We start from the raw sequence: 21128 nt of genomic DNA on the forward strand, positions 1-21128 counted from the left end.
ATCTGTTGGATTTTTAGTTCCCTAGGAGGAGGGCTCAGATCTCTCCATTCATACCCTGCTCTTGAGTGCCCAGAGCTGAGCCTGGTGCTTGGCACCAGAAGCACACAAATGTTTGTTGAAGGAATCCATCTCTCTTGACCAAGCAGACACTAGACTGATGACTGTTGTACTCAGACCACATGTCCAGTTGGCTTGCTGCCTAGTTTCTTAACTGTTGTGCATGCATGTCCATTACTTGTAGGAGTGGAGATAAGAGAAAGATGGTTTTATGCCCATGATTAGATGGTTTGTTTAGTTTAATAAAAGTCTTTTTGCATAGTAACTAAAACATGTCACACCTATTGGAAAAAGTCAGAAGACATTCAGGAAGCAGTAGTTGTATTGTTACTCATCAGCATATGAACTGTCACCTTGGGATTCTGGACATCCACAGCCAGTACATGTTCCTTTAGAAGGCAGAAGGCCACAGTCCAAAAAATAAAATTACATTAAATTAAACACAGGATTCTGTAGCGGTAAAGCCTCACTTCTCTGACCATCTTGGTTGGTTTTACTGATCCTACCTCTTACGTTTGCAATGAGAACCATTGTTCTGCCATGTAAGGACATAGTCATTCATTCAGTGATTTAGATGTTTTGCTTATTAACTACCCCATCCATAGCACTGAGCCTAATGGAGAGGCCAGGAGGGAACCAGGCTTGTTCTCTTCCTCAGTGAATTCACATTTCTAGGACCTGGAGCAAGAGGATATGAAATCCATTCTTTCCTAAGATTTTCTTTTTTTGATTAGAAATTTTACACATACAGAAAAATGGACACATTTTTTTTTTTCAATGAACACTCAGATCTGTTGGTTTCTTACTTTGTTTGTATTCAAGTATCGGCACTTACATGCATCTTGCTCTTTCCAAATAGGCCCAGACATTGCACCTATGAAGAAGTTTAAGAAAGTAAAAACCTTTATGAGATACTGAAAAGCTTGTTGACTGTGTTTGACTACAGACATGGTCAGCACCTGTGTATGGCTTTGTTCACCAAGGGCTATGCTTTCTCATTTGTTCCTGTGAACATTCAGTGAAGAAAATGTTATTACTGTCTGAAGGTGAAGCAGCTAAGGATGAAAGAATTAGATAGGTAATGAGTTGTGATCTGCTACTTTGCTAATGTTGGAATCCAGACTTGCATTTTATATTAATATTTTTCAAGTCTCTCCACTCTCCACCCTGCCCAATGCCACACCCACCCCCATGTTAGAAGTTTGACCTGTGTACCACTCTCTGCCTAGCCTGGGCTTCTGAGCATAAGACTTGGATTTAAACAAGACACATAAGGGTTAGTTTGTTCAGTTCTAGCCTTAATCAGTCAAGATAGAACCACTTCTCATTATTTGAACACTTTGGATCCCATATTACATCTCTTGACATAAACTTTAAGGTAAATATGAACTATTTACCTTATTAAAGTTTCCACAATTTTAGACCCAAAGTTAGACTTCCACTTAGAGAGTCATATTTGAGAATAAGGTCTTAAGTTTCCTTTTACTCTGTAAATTCCAGCCCAGAAACTTTTATGAACCCCAAGACAATGCAAAATTCTCTTAGAAACTCGCTCTTCTCCTTTGCAATCCTTCCAAATATATGCAAATATAAAAAAACAAGTGAATAGCTCAATTAGTCCTTTGCCCCTTCTCAGTCCCCAGGTCCCTGAAAGGATTCTGTATCTAAGACCTCATTTAAAGCTTGTCTCTGGGCATTGCTGGTTGAATGGCTGGCAAAAGTGTTGAGAGACTCCTGCACAATCTACTTTATCATGCAGCATATAGGGACAATGACTTGGGTGAAGCCTGTAAAGGAAAGTCTGACCTCAGTGGGAAACACTGGAGCCCAACCTTCAGTCCCCAAAAGAGCTGCTTCAGTGTGGCTTCTGGGTTTGTAGCCTCCGTGGTTTGTGTCTCTAGACTCAAAAGGGTACGCATTCCAATTTCATTAGAGAGCTTCCTGCGTCAGGACTCCACTGTACTACCTGGCCTGTTTCTTATTATGGCATTGCTAAGAGGGCTCAACTGTATGATGGATAGTTGTTCCCCTAGTAGTGACATGATGAAGAGTTCAAGCAAAAAAAAGCAATTAGGAGATACAGTCTGTCTTTTACTCAATAATTATGAATGTATTCATAATGTTCATGATTTTATTAATAAAACTTTTTTTCTATTAAGTTTTACTTAACCCCTGATTAGTGAACTTTTCTTTCTCTATGGACTAGCACCATGCTTTTGGCATTTGAGAACAGTTGGTGCCTATGACCTCTGGAGTCCTTCAGCATTGGTGAACGTTTTGTGAACTCCAGAGAGATGTGGGAAGAGTTAGGGACCATCAGAGAGATGCGTCTTGCAGTTGTCTTGGTTTGCAGCCATGTGGTCTGGCCTTGACTGCAGGTCAGAGACAAATCCAGGGACCTTACAGAAAGTGAACCGCTGTGTAAATATTTACCAAGCACCACCCCTGCTCTGGGAAACAGCAGATGGATTTAGGTGGTTTTAGGAGGTGGGGCTCGGGGTTCATGGTCAGGGTTTCCCTTCAATCTTTCTTCCTATTATCTGCATGATCTAGGCAGCTCATGTACCTCTGGCACCTAATGTTTCTATTTATAAAATAGAGTCACTGGCAGTATCATGTACCAGAGGGGACATAATAAACCCTTGATTACTTGTGGCCATGATGATAACACAGTAGTTGATTACTGGAAAGAGAACTATTTGGATATAGTTCTGATATGCTTGTGTCTGAATCCATTTAAGTAACCCAAAAGTGAAGAGGGATGGGATTTACATTGTTCGGGGGGCAAGCTCTTGACAAAAATTATGCTTAACCTTTACAGACAGTTTTTAAGAAGGAATATACACGTAATTTTTAGTAGATCTAGTAATTTATAAGCTTGTGAACACTGTATAATAAAAGTTACTATAATAATGCTATAATTTTGATTTGATTTATATAAGAGACATTAGTAAGGGATATTCACATATGAATATTCTACAAAGTGAGAAGGAAAGCTGTCATTGAATATTTCTTTATTTTGGTGGCATTAATATATGTTGGAGTGAAACTTTTATTTTCAAAATAAACCCTTATAATGAAAAGCTGTTTTCCAAACTAAAATAATTTAAAAGGAACTTTCTTTTTTTAAATTAATATTAAAGGTATGCTAGTCATCTTTCTGTTCATATAAAAATTTCTCAGATAGCCAGACATTGTGGCTTACACCTTTAATCATAGCAGAGGCAGAAGGATTTTTATGAGTTTGAGGTCATCTTGGTCTACAGAAAGCAAATTATAGGATAACCAGAACTACATAGTGAGTCCCTGACTATATTAGATAGATTTCATATATATAGACATTATATATAAGTATATATATATATATATATATATATATGTATGTATGTATGTACATAATCTAACAAATATAATATCAACACACACATATAGTTTATTTTGGCTCATGCTTTTGGTCAAGTGGCCATTGCTTTGGGGCTTGTGGCAAGGCAGCATATCTATAGGGAATGCAGTAGGGAAAACCCTTCACTTCCTGGTAGTCAACAGGCCAAAAGAGGGGCTGTGAAGATGGTTCAGTGGTTAGGTGTGTGTACTATTCTTAATTCCCAGAACACATGTCAGCCAGCTCACAACTGCCTGGAATTCTAGCTCCAGGAGAAGCTGAGTTCTCTGGCTTCTAAGACCACCTGCATGCTGATACACACCCCTATCATATAGACATAGTTAACATAAACTTTTAAAAATAATTCTATTTATTTATTTGATCAAGGAAAAGGAAGAACCTTGGGTTTCAGTGTCTCCTTTAGCATCTAGCCCCTAATGTCCTAGCTTTCCCCTTTGAGGCTCTACCTTCCTGAAGTCTCACTTCATAACAAAATCACAGCCTGGTCACCGTACCTTTGCCTTTACTTTTATAGGCTTTTGTGGAGCACTTACCTCAACCACAGCAAAAGTAATCAAGACATTCTGCAAAATGGGATCCCAAGCAAGTCACTGTAAAAAGTAAATGTAGATTTTGGCCTCTTTGACCTTTATTATTCAGACCTGGAAACAAGATGAAGAAAAGTCCATTAGAAACTTATGGCAGGATATTGTCAAAATAACACTTGTGAATTTGAATGCAGACCCCCTCAATTCCTATTTGAATAGGTGAAATAGGCTAAGAGGGGTTCATGTGCTGTAGCCACTGAGTGGTAGAGCCAGAGTTCTGTTTCAGTTTGTACTCATGTTGTGCACAGCTAGTTCAAAGGGTTCAGGAGCAGGATTATTGGAGTTAGGTCATCTGTACTAGGGGTAGTGGAGTTTGCAAGAGGTCTTTGGTGGTATCTGATGAAATGAGGCCTGGTGGGTGAAAAATCACTGAGCAGGTCAAGTGTCTTGGAAGTCTGTTTATATATTTTGAATTTCGTTTGGAACATTATGGGAGAGATTCCAGTCGGAGAAAAGCCAGCAGATGTTTGCAGATCACTTCCAGTTGTCTCACTACAAGGACGTGAAACTGAGGAACCCATGGAGGTGCTTTGAGTACTCTCATGGCTGCAGCATCCTTTCTGAGCAGATAAGATATTCTTCTTCTATACAGTTTGAGAGTAGGCTAGACAGTACTCCCAAGCAAATGTGCAGTGAATTAGCCCCACTCATCTGCAGGGACAGGAGTGAATATTAGATATCACCCTTTCCACAGTGAGTTAGCACCACTCATCCACAGGGACAGGAGCAAGTACAAGGTATCACCTTCTGAGGGGCGTTTGACTCAGAGACAGTGACATCAGACATGACTTCATCCATCCAAAGGAAAGACAGTGTGCAGACTGAGAGCAAGGCAGGCTCTGTCCTTCTCTCCCCATGGTTTGTCTCATCGAGGACATTGTCGTGTTCCCGCTGTTTCTCAAACATTTCTTTTTTTCTTTCCTTCTTTCACTCATCCATTCTTTCTTTCTTTGTTTCTTCCTTTCTTTCTGTTTTTACATTCTCTCGTCATTTGTCACTCATTTTACTGCCATTCTGTTTATACCTCATGCTTACCCTGTTCTTGCACCTTACCCATTACTCCCTTTGTCTTTTTGTCCATTTGCTTTTGTCTTTATATTGTCTCCTTCCTACTTAGCCTCCTTTGTTCATTTTCTCTCTATAGATTTTCTCTTTTACTTTCAATTTCCTTTCCCTGTGCTCTCTGTCTCTCTCTCTTTTTTTTTTCCTTGTCAGAATGGATGAGGAACTGGTCCTCTCTCTTCCTGACAGCTCACTTCTGGGATCTCCACCAGGTGCTTGCTGTCCCGACCCTTTCCTCAGGGAGGGTGGGGGCTCCCATCACTTTCTGACTTCTTACTGATTTGAGGAAAAGCCTCTCTGACTGATCTCTCTCAGTTCCTTCTCCTCATTTATTGGTTCAGTTAATACTCCCTTGTCACTTTTGCCCATGTGCCTGACATGGTCTGCATTTCCCTCCATCTTCTCCTCCTCACTTTTTGCCATCCCTTCATATTGAGATCCAATATTAGCTTGTAAGTGATCCTTTTCCTCCCTCTCCTACTCATGACAGTGTCTTTCCTTTATGGCCAAACAGATTCTATGCTTTATAAACTAGGTGTTTTAGAATTTGAGCAGTCATCTGGTGTTGTTTCATATTCAGAGTCTTTGTTCTTCCTTAGCCAAGTTGAGATTTTATGATCAGGGCCTGGAGAGATAGCTCACTGACTTGTCCTGCAGAGGACCCAGGTTCCATTTCCAGCTCACAACCGTCTGTAGCTCTAGCCCTAGGGATCTTCATTTTCTAGGCTTTGCAATCACTTCACTGTGTGGTTCACAGATGTACAAAATACACAAAATAAAAATAAAGGAAAATGTAAACGATTTAAAAAAAAGTGATAATCTCCAAGCTTACTGTTTGGCTGTACCTCCCAGTTCTGTCATAGTCTCCAGAGCCAGACAGAAAGGGTGCACACTAACTCTAATGCCCCTTCATGGGCTCCTGTTTTGAAAACCTATGTATTACTCTTTATTTCACTTTCATGTCCTGTAATCTTACTGAATATCTTAGCAGTGCATTTGTTAGAGGGCCTCTGAGGGACCACATAAGCAAGTATGTAAACTGCCTAGAGCAACACTTAGTATACAGGGAGCACTTCTGAAATGATTCATTATTTTGAATGCTAGTTCCACCACATTTCCCCATCTTTGGAGTCTGGCTATCCGTAGTCAACCTTGATTATGTTATTAATAGTTCTGCTATTTCTCTCAGTCACCTCATGCATGTGGGCCTTGTGGTCATCATTCATAGCAATGTTTAAGTCATAATAATGTAATCTGGGTTCATTCCATAAGGCTATACATGGCATTTGTTTGTTTGTTAGTTTGCTTTATTTGTGTATATGTGTGCTCATCCTGGCACACACTGAGTAAAACTCCATCTCCTCCATAGCCCTTGCTGTTCTCATGTTATTTGAGGAACCCCATTTTCCCTTGCTGAACTCTTTTTTTGCTCTTGCTAAGCTCATTTTTTTAGGAAGAGACTATAACTTATTAACCTGTACCTTTAGAGTAATTATCATATATTTCCTCCCCCAAAAGATACTGACAGTGGATCCTGATAACCTTGGCTGATGCCCAGCCATATGCTAGGAATTCTGGGAGAACATATAAGCTAGGATTGTCTTACCTTAGCCACAAAACCCTTGTAGAGTTTATTACTTTCTTCAAGAACTTATGAAAAAACAGGCAAGATATATTCTAGAAGAGATACTTTCTGTGTGATAGGATAGCTGTGGATCTATTGGGTGGGAGGTAGGGTGGGGTGTGGTGTGTTAACGACATTCTCATCTACTACTTTTGCTTGAGCAATGAAGTGACTTATCAGTTGTGGGCTTTGTGTGTGTCTAGTGGGAAATTGTGATAGAGCCATTGCATAAATGAACAAGTAAGGCTGGCTGTCTGTGCCCAAGTAAGCCCTCACAGAATGCCTAAGAACACCCACCCTTTAAGGGATGGGGATGAATGAAGTTCAAGTGGAAGGGCCTTTGGGAAAGAAGGCTGTGTGTTTGAACTTGATACCTGCTTATCCCCAGATATCCCAAGGCCTCCAATCTAATGCAGCTCTTTTCCCACTGCAGTCCCTCTCTATCAGTTGGTGCTTGGCAGCCATGTGGTGGTGCTGCATTGACCCAGGAACCCATGCCAGGAAGTGAATGAATCCATTTTCCAATTAAAATGAAACTTCTCCAAAAGACCTACTCACCCGGAGAAGAGAATTTATCTTCCTGGCAGTCAGGCTTGGCTAGAATATATTTGTGCTCCTGAAACAGACTGAGAAAAGCCATTAACTTGAATGGGGGGGACTAGGACAGCACTTATTCATTCATGCATCCATTCATTCCTTATTTTCATTCCCACCGACTGTTATTTAGTTAGTATATCTCTGCTCATTCATTCACTTATTCTTTCATTCAGATAGTATTACTCATCGTCTGTGCATCATATACAATTCTAGATCCTGGGCATAGATTACAATAAAACCATGGTTCTGGTTTTAAGGAAAGTCAATGTAATGAGAAGGACAGGCAGTGAACAGCTGATAGGAAGAGCAGGGATAGGGACATTCACCAGGTACTGTAGGTGTGATGGTTAGCTTTAATTTCCAACTTGACACAAGCAAGAATCACCTGGAGCATTTTTTTTTTTTTTTGTGAGGATTGTCTGGGTTTCATTGGCCTGTGGACATGTCTGTGGGGGGTTGTCTTGATTGTTAATTGTATTGGGATCCCCGCTCTGAATATAGATGTAGTACCAGTTTATGGACTGGGTCCTGAAATATGTGAGTGAAGAGAGCTAGCTGAGCATAAGCAGCAAGGAAGGACATGTTTGCTCTCTTTGTTTTCACTTTGGAAGTGATGTGATGAGCTGCTTATGCAGTCTTAACTTACCCAAAGTGATAAACTATAAACTGGGATCATTAGCCAAATAAACCTTTTCCCCCTATGTTGTTTTTTGGTCAGGATATTTTATCATGGCAAGAGAAATGGAACTACAGCAACAGGTACATGTAGCATTGGACCATCCAGCTCTGTTTAAGTGCAGTTTCATCAGAGTTGAGTTCTCAATAATGAGTGCATCTGAATACATCTGTATATGCACATGGACACGTGGTTAGTTTTGTTTCTCTAAAATGCTCTGACTTATACCCAGATGCAAAGACAGAGACCTGTCCATGAATTAACTGAGATTTGGGTGGAAAGGATAACTGGGTATAAGGATACACAGAGAAGCAGAAACAGAAAAAAAATACTTCTGTAGGGAGATAATTCTGTGGCACTGACCACGCCCATTGGGGGTGGAGCCATGGGTGGAGTGACCTGTGGAAGGAGGTCGGAGGGGGCCAGGAAAGGCGCTCTCTTTCTGGCGTGACTTGGACAGGAGAGGATCGGGTGGAATTTCCTGGTGTTCATCTGTCTAGGTTGTAAGTTATTTCTCCCTGAATAAACATCTATTCGGCCTATTTGTTTATCCTGATCCTTATTTACCGCGATATCTGGTGTCAGAAGTGGGACAAGACCGGGCGGCGGCAGGCGGAAAAAAAGTACGCCTTACAATACTTCTTTGGCCAGCAGCCATAAAATCAAGGAGAAGGAAGCTATTTTGGGAAAGATAACAGGTTTTCTGTATTGGAATGTTGGGAGGTGAGTGGGACCTCCAGGAGACACATCTGAGGAGTCTGAGTTGGAATTTGATTCAGTGGGTTTTACTTTGAGGTTTCCTGGAGTCAAGGAATTAATTGAGATTTCCCAGTGGGCATGTAAAGAATGAGTTAAGTGGCTGTGCTGTGCATACCCTTTGGAGCATCCACATTTTAAGATCTAAAGAAAGAGGCTCATGAAGGAGACAGGAAAGCAGTGAAGAGAAGGACATGGAAACCCAGCATGAAATACTGAGTTACTCTCTCATTTTCCTATGTGTCCACATCTTCTCCATTGTTGTCTACTCCAAGATTTTTATTTCCAAAGCCTCTTACTCCTCCGTAACAAGGACACTGATCTGTAGTTCTGTCATCTAGGTGATAAGCATCTCTCCTGTCCTGGCATTTCTCCACTGAAGAAATGAAACACTTTTGGGGAAGTGGAAGGCTGAATTAAAGATGCAAATTCTGATTGTGGTCCCTTTCAGTCATTAGCTTTATAATCCATGAAGTAAAGGTTACATTTCTTGCTTCCCTGCTTTATATCATTGTAAAAATTGTATAAAGTCACTCATACAAGTGCTTTGAAAACTATAAAGGTGGATAATGGCATTGAGGGACTCTTGTTGACATATCCAATATGTACACTATCTCTTGAGGTAGGTGATAGTAGTATGGGATTTGCAGAAATAGTTTTAGAGAGATCCATTTTCCTGAAGGAGCATGGCTAGCAGGTTGTAGGGACAGCAATCCAACTCAGAGTTGCCAGATGCCATACTTCTGAGCTCCTAAGCTGCAACCTTATTTCCAAATACACATGGTAGTGGCCCACTCATGGGCCAAGTAAGCATTGCCAATTGCCATGTGGATGGTAATGCTCTTATGTGTAGAAAACTAGCTGATGAGTAGTTTACCTTTTTGTGCAACACATCTAGGGTAGGAGTGGGAGAAGAAAGTGCCAATAAATACAGTACATGAACATCAATTGTATAATGGAATTATTTCATTTTGCAAATGTATGGCAGGACAAATCCTTTTGTAGTTGGGATTATCTGCTCAGTAAACTCAGGTCTTTGTTGCTTGGATATTTTCTTCAGAATTAGCACGGATAAAGTCTATTTAATCTTTAGGTTCCAAATAAAATCTCCTTCCTGTTGAGCATGTGTTAGCCAGCCCAGGCCCAAAGCCCCCTCTGTCCTCTGAACCCTGTCTGTGATTAGTCATTAGAGACAGATATATAGACCACACAAAACGCTGTGATAAAGTTATGAGGCTGACTCACCAGGCTTTGGTATCAGACTCATTACATTATTGTCATACATCATATTTTTAATTACCTCTCCTTTGCTCATATCTTTCTCCAGCTCCAGTGTCTAGCTTTAAATTCGTTACATCTCCGGAAGCTTTTTTTCATGTTTTCCCCCATGAGTTAGAATTGTCCTTTGCCCTCTAGAAGAAGTTTGTCATTTAGAAGATGGATTTGGACATATGAGTGTATAATCAGTATAATCATTTACAGTGCAGGAAGAGAAACTCTTAGCAAAGGTCTATGTGAGCTGGGTTTGCATCAAGGATAAAAGACTGAGAAGGAGAACAAGGTGGGAGGTCAATCTACATAGAGGCAACAGCCTGGAAAGAGGCATAGAACCAGAACAGAATGTGTTGAGGAATTAAAAAAAAAAAAAAAAAAAAAGGCAGCAAGGGTAGAGTGAAGATTACCAGAGAAGCTTAGAGCAAGATAGAGGCCCAGGAGCTAGGCTCAGGACTTAGAGTGACTCTAGGCCACAGGAAGCCACTGAACATTTTCAACAAAGGAATGGATTGTTAGATCCCAGGTTTTAGAAGGAGGCCTCTGGTGGCCCAATCCCCAACTTCTTTGCCTGTCTGCCTTGAAGCATTGTTAGTGTTTGCTCCTGTCTGTGGATGGGATTCTACAACACATGATAGTTTCTTTCATCATTCAGGATGGTACTGATTGGACTTATGACCTGCTGCATGTTTTCAGCATTATTTGCTATTGAGAATGACATTGAGGATTGGGCTTCCTGAAATATCTCCCATCTCAGGGCCAGCCCATGTTTGAATTTCAAAACTTGAATATAGAATCAGGATGAAGCTTTGATTTTCATGGGTAGTTCTAGAAAATATGAACAGTTTGGAAATTGGAGTGTGCAGGCAGGGTCCTTTATTGTATGTGAAGTTAGGGAGCTCTGGTCCCTCCCTGTCATTGACTCTACACCAGAAGTAACCCAGATAGAATTTCTTTGTAATTAATAATAATCTAAGCCCAAATTTCTCAAGTAGCCTCTGCATCCTGGTGCCCTTCCTATAGCTCTCTTGTTCCCCATAATGTTCCTCAGCATCTACAAGGAGCAGGAACCCCACAGCTTCTAGAGACCACAGAGGGATCAGGATGTCTGTCCTCTGCTCAAGGCTGTCCCGATACCTGGCCTTGAATCTTGGCCATAACCTTTCTGCCCCCACACTCTGCAGAGACCCAAAGCTATGTGAGCTTTGAGGAGTAGCCTCCTCCCAAGAAATGCTGTGGTTTTATGAAGTAATAAATGAGAAGGGTTGAGCTGTTCTCCTTGATTGCTTTCCAACTGATGGAGTGCTTTGTTCAAAAGACTCTGTAACTGGAATACAGAGCTGTGAGTGCCAAGTCACACTCCCCAAATCACTGCTGAGTCTTTGTTTCTTTCAAAGACTAACATTTGTTAGTTTCTTGGTATCTGTAGGACAGGATGATTTAGTCCTTTCAGCACCTGAAGATCCTATGGAACAGGATTAAGATAACTGGTAGTGAGACACAACAGAAGTATAGAAGTAGGACTTACACCCTGTGCCTGCTAACCTTTGCATGGAGGTTTGGTTAAGTCCATGGAAGTTAAGTAAGTCATCCAAGATGGAAATTGGAATCTATGAAATATTTTTGGAAGAGTTTATAGCTGTTGTTGTTTCCCCTTAATGTAAAGAATGGCAGAATCTTCATGAAGACATTTCCAAAGGCCTCAATCCCACAGCTCTGCTAGGAGCCAAGATGACAGGTGCGCCACAGTGAACACCCAAGTTAGAGCAGACATCTTGGGTGACTTAGGGACAAGCTCTTGGAGTCTAATCCTAAGTTCCTACATCCTTAGATGTGAATATTATATTTGGCCTGCTCCTTTTTGAATTGCTCCAAGAATCAAGGGAGACAGAGTATGGTTACATCGTTGTACATTGTGGAGGGAACAGGATGGTCACTGTGCCCTGATGTAGGTTCAGTGGACTCAAGAAGATAATTAATTCAATATGTCCTTGGCTGGGAGGATGAAGGTCAAAGAAATTTCCATGTAAGACTAGATAACAATCTATCTTCATGGCAAAACCCTTGTAAATCCCATAGCTCAATGGGAGAATTTTATGGGAACCTCTGAGCCAGCCAGTCTCTCAAACAATTATCAGGCTTCTAGACAAGAGTCATACAGACTCTTGCCCCTTCCATTGTTGGCCAGTCCACAGATTTTACATTTGTAGAGAATACGTGTTCATTTCTTTCTATGACCATGTCCATCATTTTAAAAATTTCTTTTACTTATTATAATGTAAGCACATAATTTTCCCTTGTATTTTCCTTCCTTCAAACCCTCCCCAATAGTCTTCATTGCTTTCTTTCAAATTCATGCTTTTTCCCCATTAAGTACTTTTGCATACATATATTATATGTATATGTATATTCCTAAATACTTCAATACAACCTGCTCAGTCTATATGTTACTAGGAAAGATACCTGATGCTTTCTAGCATCTTGGTTCTGGTTTTCATTCTGTGCAGAGGATGGCTGGGGTCTCTCACTTTAATGCTCCTACCCCCAGGATATTACCAAAAGCCTTGAAGCTCTCTCAGAGATGTTCTACTTGGATATCATTGTCCACAGCAGCTTTTGGTGTAGCTTCAGGTAAAAGACTGTCATCATGTAAAGTCATTATTAACCCAACATAAAACCTAACAGTACAGTTGTTTTCTCAGCTTAGGATGGTTGTTTGGCTTTGGCTAGAAGTAGTGGTTCATCTGTAGTGGTTTGGCAGTTGATGCATGGTGACTGGCCTTTCATTCTTGGACCTAAGGAAAGAGAGTGCCTTTTCCCTGACCACCAACTGATGCAACCACAAAGCACATAGAAATAGTGCTATCCAAAAGGCATGCTGGTAGTTTGACTCATAATTTCAAAGGCCATTACTTTCTGGTTGTGACTTGTGAAGTATACAGGGTTATTAAAGTTCAAAGCTGTGTTAGGCATATTTTATAAGTGCTAAGTTTTGCTTTATTCCATGTTAAGATGTATGGATAGGTAAAGAGAAATTTAGGAACTGTTTCTTCCTCAACAGACGAACAATGGTTGTAACACTGTGGCTTTTACGTCTGAGCCTTTGCTGCCCTTATCGTAATAGAACCCTATACTTGAGACAGTGCTTTGACAGGGATTTCCAATAAGTAGGAAAAACCCCGATTTTTGAGGATAAAATATGTAAATTCAAGATATCTGACTGTAAAATTGATGTAATAACTTCTAGCACTTGTGTAATGCTCAGAGAAGGCAAGTCACACAGGTGGAAAGTCCATTGTAACTTAACAGGCACCATGACAGAGAGTGACAGGAAAGGGAAACCAGTCAGTATGTTTAGTAGTTCAGTACATTTTTATTGCACCACACAGAATAATATGTTCATTTGAACCTGCCGTCATTCCCTGTAGATTCTCCAAATGCACTGAGCCTATGATTAATTCCTTTTTTTTTTTAGTGTCTTGTAATAATAATTAAAAGCAAGAACACATAGAAACATAGAAAGTTGATTGACAGGCAGTCTTTCTTGCTCTGTCTTTTGTCATCTTTACATTCTTTGCCTCTGGATTCTTTGTAAAAAGTAGCTGCTTCATTATTTCCAATTTACCACATATCTAGTTCCATTTACAGGCAGAACTTGAGTAGCTTCATTTCAACCTTGATTTTAAAATACTGGGAGAAGAAATGTACTTTGGTTGACTAGAGTTATAAAAATTTCCAATAAGCAGCTGAAAGTCTATCCAGTCTGCAGGAGGAGAGATGTCATGATGAACAAGGCAGATGAAACCGTTGAGCTCACAGAGCTTCCAGAGCAGAAGAAATGAAAGATGTTACTCTATTAACCATGTGTGTGGAGTGGAGTGTGTAAGCAGTCCTAACCTTGAGTAGGAAATCTTGGAAACTTACCCTGGAAATTTGTTGCAGGGTTAAGCCAAAGGACAAGAGGATGTGGGTTCTGGGAAGGAGCAGAGTGGTAAATGAGGAGTGAATTGTCCAGATAGATTCAGTAGGGGAAAGAAAATCTCAGCAACAAGAAAGAAAATCTGGCTATTTGTCAATAAGGTATAAAATAAATGTCTAAAACTGTTCCAGCAGTTGCTTGATTTGAATGCGCACTGCCTTAGGTTGCAACTTCTTTGAATTGCCTTTGGTACCAGTTGACATGTGGGAAAATTCCATGGCAAGGCACATTTTGATTCCTTGAGTTCTTAGTACAGTTTTTCTCCAGTGCAGGGCTGTTTAACTTCTTATTGTTCAGTGCACATCCTCTTGCAGTTACCAATAGGCTAGGTTGTATATGCACAGAGTATGTCTTTTCTCTGTCCAGGTTGTGGAAGGGGACATAAGGAAAATTAGATTATTTTTGGAAGGATCAATAATTGCCATGTTTTCTTTCCTATATAAGCACTACTTTTATACCACAGTCTGCCAAGCCCTTGAACAGATGTTTTCATGAACATTGTTGGCTCTGTTTTTGTTTTGAAAAATTTGAAACATTTTTGTAGAGGAGAGGAGCTGGAAAAAACCCTCATAATTGATTCTAATATATATTTAATTTGGCAGAACTTGAGAGAGACTTGCTGGGACAAGGCAGGACACTTCTTTGATCTCCCAGACTTCTTATCATGGAAGGCAACAGGTGTCACAGCACGGTATGTTAATTACAGGTTGGATTTTATTTGTGTTCTTCCAATCCTGGGTGTCTCTATACATATTGCTTTCTTAACTCCCTTTGACTGGACATACTGTTTTTACATCTGCATGTGATTTTTGCATACTAGAAACATCTTGAATCTATCTTCTGCTTCTATGCATATGCTCAAAAACCATTGTTCCCTATCTTGCTGGGTATGTGAGTATCCAAGGCGAATGCCATTCATTAAAATTGGACACATTTGAAGGAGATGCTAAAATTCAGAGGTTACTACAACTCTTTCTGAAGGTGCCTTCTAAGTGGCAAATTAAGGAGAGAAAAAAATATGCTTCAGAAATTAGGTTAGAAAATACATGCAAGGAGGTGGATGTTAGCTGAGTACATGTATTATGAACTTAGGTATTATTTTTTTTATGGAAATGTATTAGAATTATCCCAAACTACAGCAGTACCTATGGTAAGTAAGTGGTTACATTTGAGTAACTTACAAATGTTAAAAATAAACCAAGTACCACATGAGAGTACTCTTACAAATACTCATTGAGTGTGAAGTTGTGGCTGCTTCCTCTATGTGGGTAAGAAGATAGAGCTAGGTGTGAAATGACAATATGGCAAAGTGATGTTCATTTTGATCTATCTTCAAAGTTTTTTTTTTTTTTTTGTCAGAATTTCTTTTGGGACTACCAGCCCCCATATAATTACATGGCGATTTATAATTAATTATGAAACCTTGGCCTTTATCTTAGGCTTGTTTCCTAATAGCTCTTATAACTTAAATTCACCTGCTTCTATTCATCTACATTCTGCCATATGGCTTTTTACCTCTTTTCCATTCTATAAGTCTGACTTACTCTATGTCTTGCTGGAGTCCTTTGAGGTCTTCTCTTTGCCCAGAAGTCCCACCTCATCTCTCCTGTCTAGCTATTTGTTGCTCAACTTTTTTTTTTAATTTTATATAACAAAGTCCAATTAAATGAAAACAAACATTTATACACAATGTTGCTCAACTTTTTATTAAGCTAATCACAGCAATGCACCTTCACATGGTGTACAAATATCTCAGCATCAAAGGGGTATGTGAAAATGATGTGTCTTCAGAGAAGAAGGAATCAGGATCTGCACCTTGCAACTTCTGAAGACAAGAAGCAGTTGGTGAGGACAGATAAGGCTGTATAAGTTGAAACATGCTCCTGGATGCTTTCGGTAGACAAATGTTGCATCTAAAAGTCAGCATCTTCAGAGGGATAAATCTTCCTCCATTGCCTTAGTTAAGCTTGGGAAAAACAGAGAACAGTGAGAGTTCCTCTTCTGGACCTTTCCTTGGGGTAAAGCTGATAAGAGTGATTTGGGCCAGGGGCTCTCAGAAAAAGACAACAAAAGATACATTCCACAAGTACTTCTTTCTTCATGTCATCCTCCCTTTTCCACCATTGTGAAAGGGTCATTAGCCGGAAGTTCTTCAGGGTGGAACAGGTCCATGTGCATATGAGGGCAACCTTGGCAATCCTTAGTTCTCCACCTTGCTTAGGAGAGAAGGCTGGAGACTTGCACTTTGCCTTGGACAGTGAAACTAGTCACATTAGAGTCCACTCTGGAGGGCAGTGTGGGTGAAGCTCTCATCCTCAGCATCGTTTATTTGTTGTTGTTGTTGTTGTTGGTTTTTGTTTTGTTTTTTTTTTTGTTTGTTTTGTTTTGGCATTATCTAAAGCTATTTCTGAAAGAACCTTTCTTTAGTCAGCCTTTGTGTTTTTATATGTAATGACCAAAATATTATATTATTTTAACGAAATAGATCTATTAATCAAAGCATTGCTACTGAGTTGTGTATTTTCAGGGCTGAAAATGAAACGGAGATGGAGTAGCATCTGGGGCCACACTGTTTGCTGCTGCCACAGCCACTGCTCCCGCTTTTGTCTTCTTTCTTCTCCTTCTTCCTCCCTGTCTCTCCCTGCCTCCCTCTCTCTTTTCCCCTCTCATCCTCACCCCTAACTGTCTCTCTCAGTTCAGCTCAGTTCTATGAATTTCTCACCGGCTCTTCCCAATGGTTTGGATGGTGAGCATACCCATTTCTTGTTATCTCCTCCTGAATTCTGACCCCAACATACAAGCTTTTGGAGGCTTGACTAAAATGAACTTCACGAAATAGCATACTTACCCATACTGGGATGTCTACTTCTTAATAGTTGTGTGACTCTGGGCATTTCCCTTCTCTTTTTTGAGTCTTACTATGTGTTTTAAAGTTGTTATCACAACCCTCTGCAAGCTGGTGGGAATGCTATGGAAACTATTTTCCGAACTAGCTCTGATATAACAAGCACCTGAATCATTCATTGTATTATCTGTATGGTAAGTGTGAGTGTGTGTGTGTGTGTGTGTGTGTGTGTGTGTGTGTGTGTGTGTGTGTGTGTACCTTTATGTGAATGTTTAAATTCGAAGTTGAATGTTTTCCTTAGTGGTTCTCCATTTTTATTTGTTGAGACAGAGTATTTTGATATATCCAGATCCTGTCAGGCCCACTTGTTAGTTTTATAATAATTGGCTGCCTAGTTCCCTCTTTTTGACAGAGTCTTTACATTGAGCTCTTGATATAGTGCACAGAAGTTCCAATGGTCTTACCATGTTCTCTCTACAGTAAGTAAGTTGTCTACCCAGCCTAGTGTTCTTTACTCATCTGTGAGTCAGTCCTCTTGTAGTTAGTAACAGTTAGATACTGTGGATAATATGCAGTGTGTATTATTGAATACTAAGGCACTTGCAAACAAAAAGTCCCTACTCTCTGTCCCATCTCCTAGAACAAGGGCAATCAGGCCTGAAATGGAATGTGTCAAAGAACTCTGGGCAACAGAACAGGAACTTGGCACCCAACAAGTCAAGGAGAGGTTCAGGTTTGGTGTTCATTTGGCTCTTTCCTATGCTTGTTTTGGGTGGCTTTGATGAAGTGAGTGCCAATGAAGCTAGAGGGTGTTTTTCTTTTTTTGTTATTTCAGGCTAACAAGAGATTGAATTTCACCTGGTCTAAAGGTTACAAGATTGTTTTTGGCAATAACAGTTTAAGAAAGTCCTGCTTCCTTCTTCCTCCTTCTCCACCTGAAAAAAAAAATGATATTTTGTTGTTTTCATTCAAAATGCACTGACAAATACTGGGCCTCTGATTGATTTCTAATTTATGTCAACATTTTCTACTGTATTAATGAAAAGAGTAACTGCTACTTTAATAATAATAATTAGAGATAATAATAATAAATGATTATCTTTTACCAAGGGCCTTTCTTTTATCTACAGTAAGCATATTGACAAATGTTAACTCCATTGGTACTCAACAGCCATCTGTTAGAGCAGGTGTTATTAGTACTATTTTGCAATTTAAGAATTGAAATTGAATGTGTTAGGAATTTGCCACATTCTAGCCACTGAGTGGGTAACTGTTCAGATCGTGAGAAGTAGTTAGTCAGAAATGTGAATAATAAAATTGTTCATAATCAGACAAAAACATATTCATATGCAATCGTGCATTTGTATGTATATGTCCTCTGAAGAGATTTGAGGTGACTTATAGTAAATGGAATAAAAACAGGGCTGTATGTATAGCCTTCAGTCCCTGGGTCGATGCACAGCACAAGAGAAAACAAACATCAACACAGAGAGAAACAACCAAGTAGTAATTAAATTATAAAAAAATCAGAATAAAGTGAAAATATTAATACAAGTACCGAGTTGATGCTGAAAATGTTGTAGAAGTTCTATGTGTCTTTCTAATTTTGATAGATTTGTTTGTAAGCTTCCTGGTGGTCAGAATGAAAAGGGAGCTTGGGCAGCTAGAAGGAGGTGATAAAGACATGTAGACATGTAGCTGTCTGGAGAACTGGAATCTCATCTAACTTAGTGGATCCCAGAGAGAAGTTCCCCACATTATTAAAGGTTCATGATATTTCATAAATCATTTATAAGGATGTTCTATTAATTCAATTATAATTTCAATAAGCACTTCAAAATAGTTTTAGGTTTACAAGAACATCGTGAATATATGCACAAAGCGTTCTCAGATGCCAGATGCCAAATTTCCTGTAATTTATATATTATTATGTGGTGTGTTTGTTATAATTAAGGAACCGATGTTGGCATATTATCATTAACTATATTCTTTGTTCAGATCTCTTCTTCATGTAGTGGTATGTGACACTATTCTTGGGAGATATGAGCAAATGACTACTCCTCCAGATAGGGAACCAACAACAGACCAAACACATGTACCACCAAAATCCAACTTGATGAACCAGTGAGTTTGTTACTAGTTACTTACAGGAATGTGGGTGGTGGGTTACTCACAGGAGCATAAATCACCCAAAGAGATTACAAAACCCCATAGTAGCCTGAGTGTCAGTTCACGAAATCTGCACAGTTTGCCAGCAACTTGACAGATTGGAGAGTGTCTCGCCCAGGCAGCTTAGCCAGTTTCTGCCTTTTCCAATCAGCTTTGCTGGTCTGAATGTTTTAGGTACTTAGCATGTCTGAGAATGTCTTAGCAGCCCTTTCTGCTTATATACACTTGGAGAGGTCAGTTCAGGGGCTTCTTGAAGCCTTAGAGTTGTTTGCTTTTTGAGGTTAAGGAGCATTCCTAAAAGGTAGAATGTTTTACACACCCCACCCCACCCTAGGGACACCCTGCATCATAAGCTTCCCTCCAAGGTAGAAGATTTTATACACCTGGAATTTGCTACACTATGCCTTCATTTTTTTTTTTTTTTTCTTTAACCTAGATGGCTTTTCTTGGTTCTGCAATACTGTATTGTTTGGGCACAGCTTTTTTTTTTTTAGCTTCTCTTGGCCATCTTAGTTTATCAGACTTTCCATGTTATGATTATCTTGCTATCTTTGTAGGTTCTGAATATTGTAGGGATTCCCCCTTTTAGAATTTATCTGATGTTTTTCTCCAGATGAATATGGATAGTCTGTTCTGGGGAGGTAACATAGCATTGCCATCACTGATGTCTGCCTGCCTCACCTGCTCTGTGTTGTGTTGTTGTGTTGTACTCTTTGGGATGGCTTCACAGTATGTGGCCCACGCTTAACAAAATGAAGTATTTTCCTTTAACTTCTGGAGGGCACAAAAGCTGCATATATCATTGTGAAGTATTTTGTATTGGAGAATTGTCTTTTCAGTTCACTTATTTTTATTGACTTGAGCCAAAAGAAATGTATGATGAGGCTTCTCGGGTACAAGAGAAAATTCATGTTGCATTCAGAGGTTATGTGCTACATTTTCTGGGAAAACAGGGCTGAGTTTTTCTAAAATCTTGTATTTGTTTTCCCTTGTATTTATATACTTTTCTTCTCACTTCTACAACAATACAAAATTCTCTGTAGGTTCTCACTGAATAGTCTTTCTCTTACTTTAAAGAGGTGAATTTGTGGTCTTTGGGAACTAGATATGGTGACTTGTGCCTATAATTCAAGTCCTTGGGAGGCTGAGCCAGGAGGAGTGCCATAAATTCAAGGCCAGCCCTGACTGTTCAGTGAGCTGCAGGCCAGCTGTGTTAAAGGATAAGAGGCTACCTCAAAACAATAAGAATAATAATAACAAAACCCAGTAATCTCCTTTAAAATATCAATCATTTCCCTAATTTAGTTAGTTCTTTGTGTGTCTATCCGTTGGATTAGTAAGGGCTATTATTTGTATTGTTTGTTTTCCCATGATCCCTTGCTTTGTCAGATGTCTGTTTGGACTGTTGATCTGTAAACATTTTATAAAGTAATTTCCAGCAGCTCAAAGGTAGCAGTATTACTGATAAACTCATTCAAGTTTTTCATTTAATAATATCTATTTTTGCTATCAGTATTATTTGGAAATAATACCCTGTAATATTAAAATCAATTAGTATACCTATATACTTTTTGTCATTTGGGGGGGCTTAATATAGGGTTGTAATAGTTTGATTCTTGAAATGTCCCCAAAGGCCCTGTGCTTCAGCTTGGTCTGTGGTCTGGGTGCTGAGGGGGAAGGGTCGAACCTGTAGATGGTGGTGCCTAATAAAAGACAGGTAGTTGTCCCTTTAACAGAGCAGTTGTGGTGCTTTCTCTATGCTTTCCCATAGGCATAAGATGAACAGGTTACCCCACCAAGAGCTTCTACCTTAATGTCACAGGCTTACAAAACATGGAGATAAGCACTTACAGACAGTCACTTCTGAAACCATGAACCAAAATAAGCCTTTTCTTTCTACAAATAAATGACCTTATATTTTTTTCATAATAATAAAAGCTGATCATCACCAGGATCTTCTAATTTGCGTTTTCTTATTAAGCACCACCTGATCCCCTAAAGCACCAATGTTTTATGTAACTACCGTGCCATTTATCACTTAAGACAGTTAAAATTAGTCCTCAATGTTTAAACCTCTTGCTCTTAAAGGTGTTGAGTGCCA

At 39.6% G+C, this 21128-nt stretch overlaps 1 protein-coding gene across 1 annotated transcript in view; it reads left to right on the forward strand.

Annotated features, from left to right (window-relative positions):
* Fggy (FGGY carbohydrate kinase domain containing) overlaps positions 1-21128 on the forward strand; it is a 357033-nt gene that overhangs the window by 34259 nt on the left and 301646 nt on the right. Inside the window, exon 5 of the mRNA XM_051188188.1 lies at positions 14616-14704. Coding sequence (XP_051044145.1) covers positions 14616-14704 — 89 coding nt within the window. The remainder of the gene's footprint in view (positions 1-14615; positions 14705-21128) is intronic.

Source organism: Phodopus roborovskii, unplaced genomic scaffold (genome assembly GCF_943737965.1).
Source record: "Phodopus roborovskii unplaced genomic scaffold, PHOROB, whole genome shotgun sequence".
Classification (NCBI taxonomy): domain Eukaryota; kingdom Metazoa; phylum Chordata; class Mammalia; order Rodentia; family Cricetidae; genus Phodopus; species Phodopus roborovskii.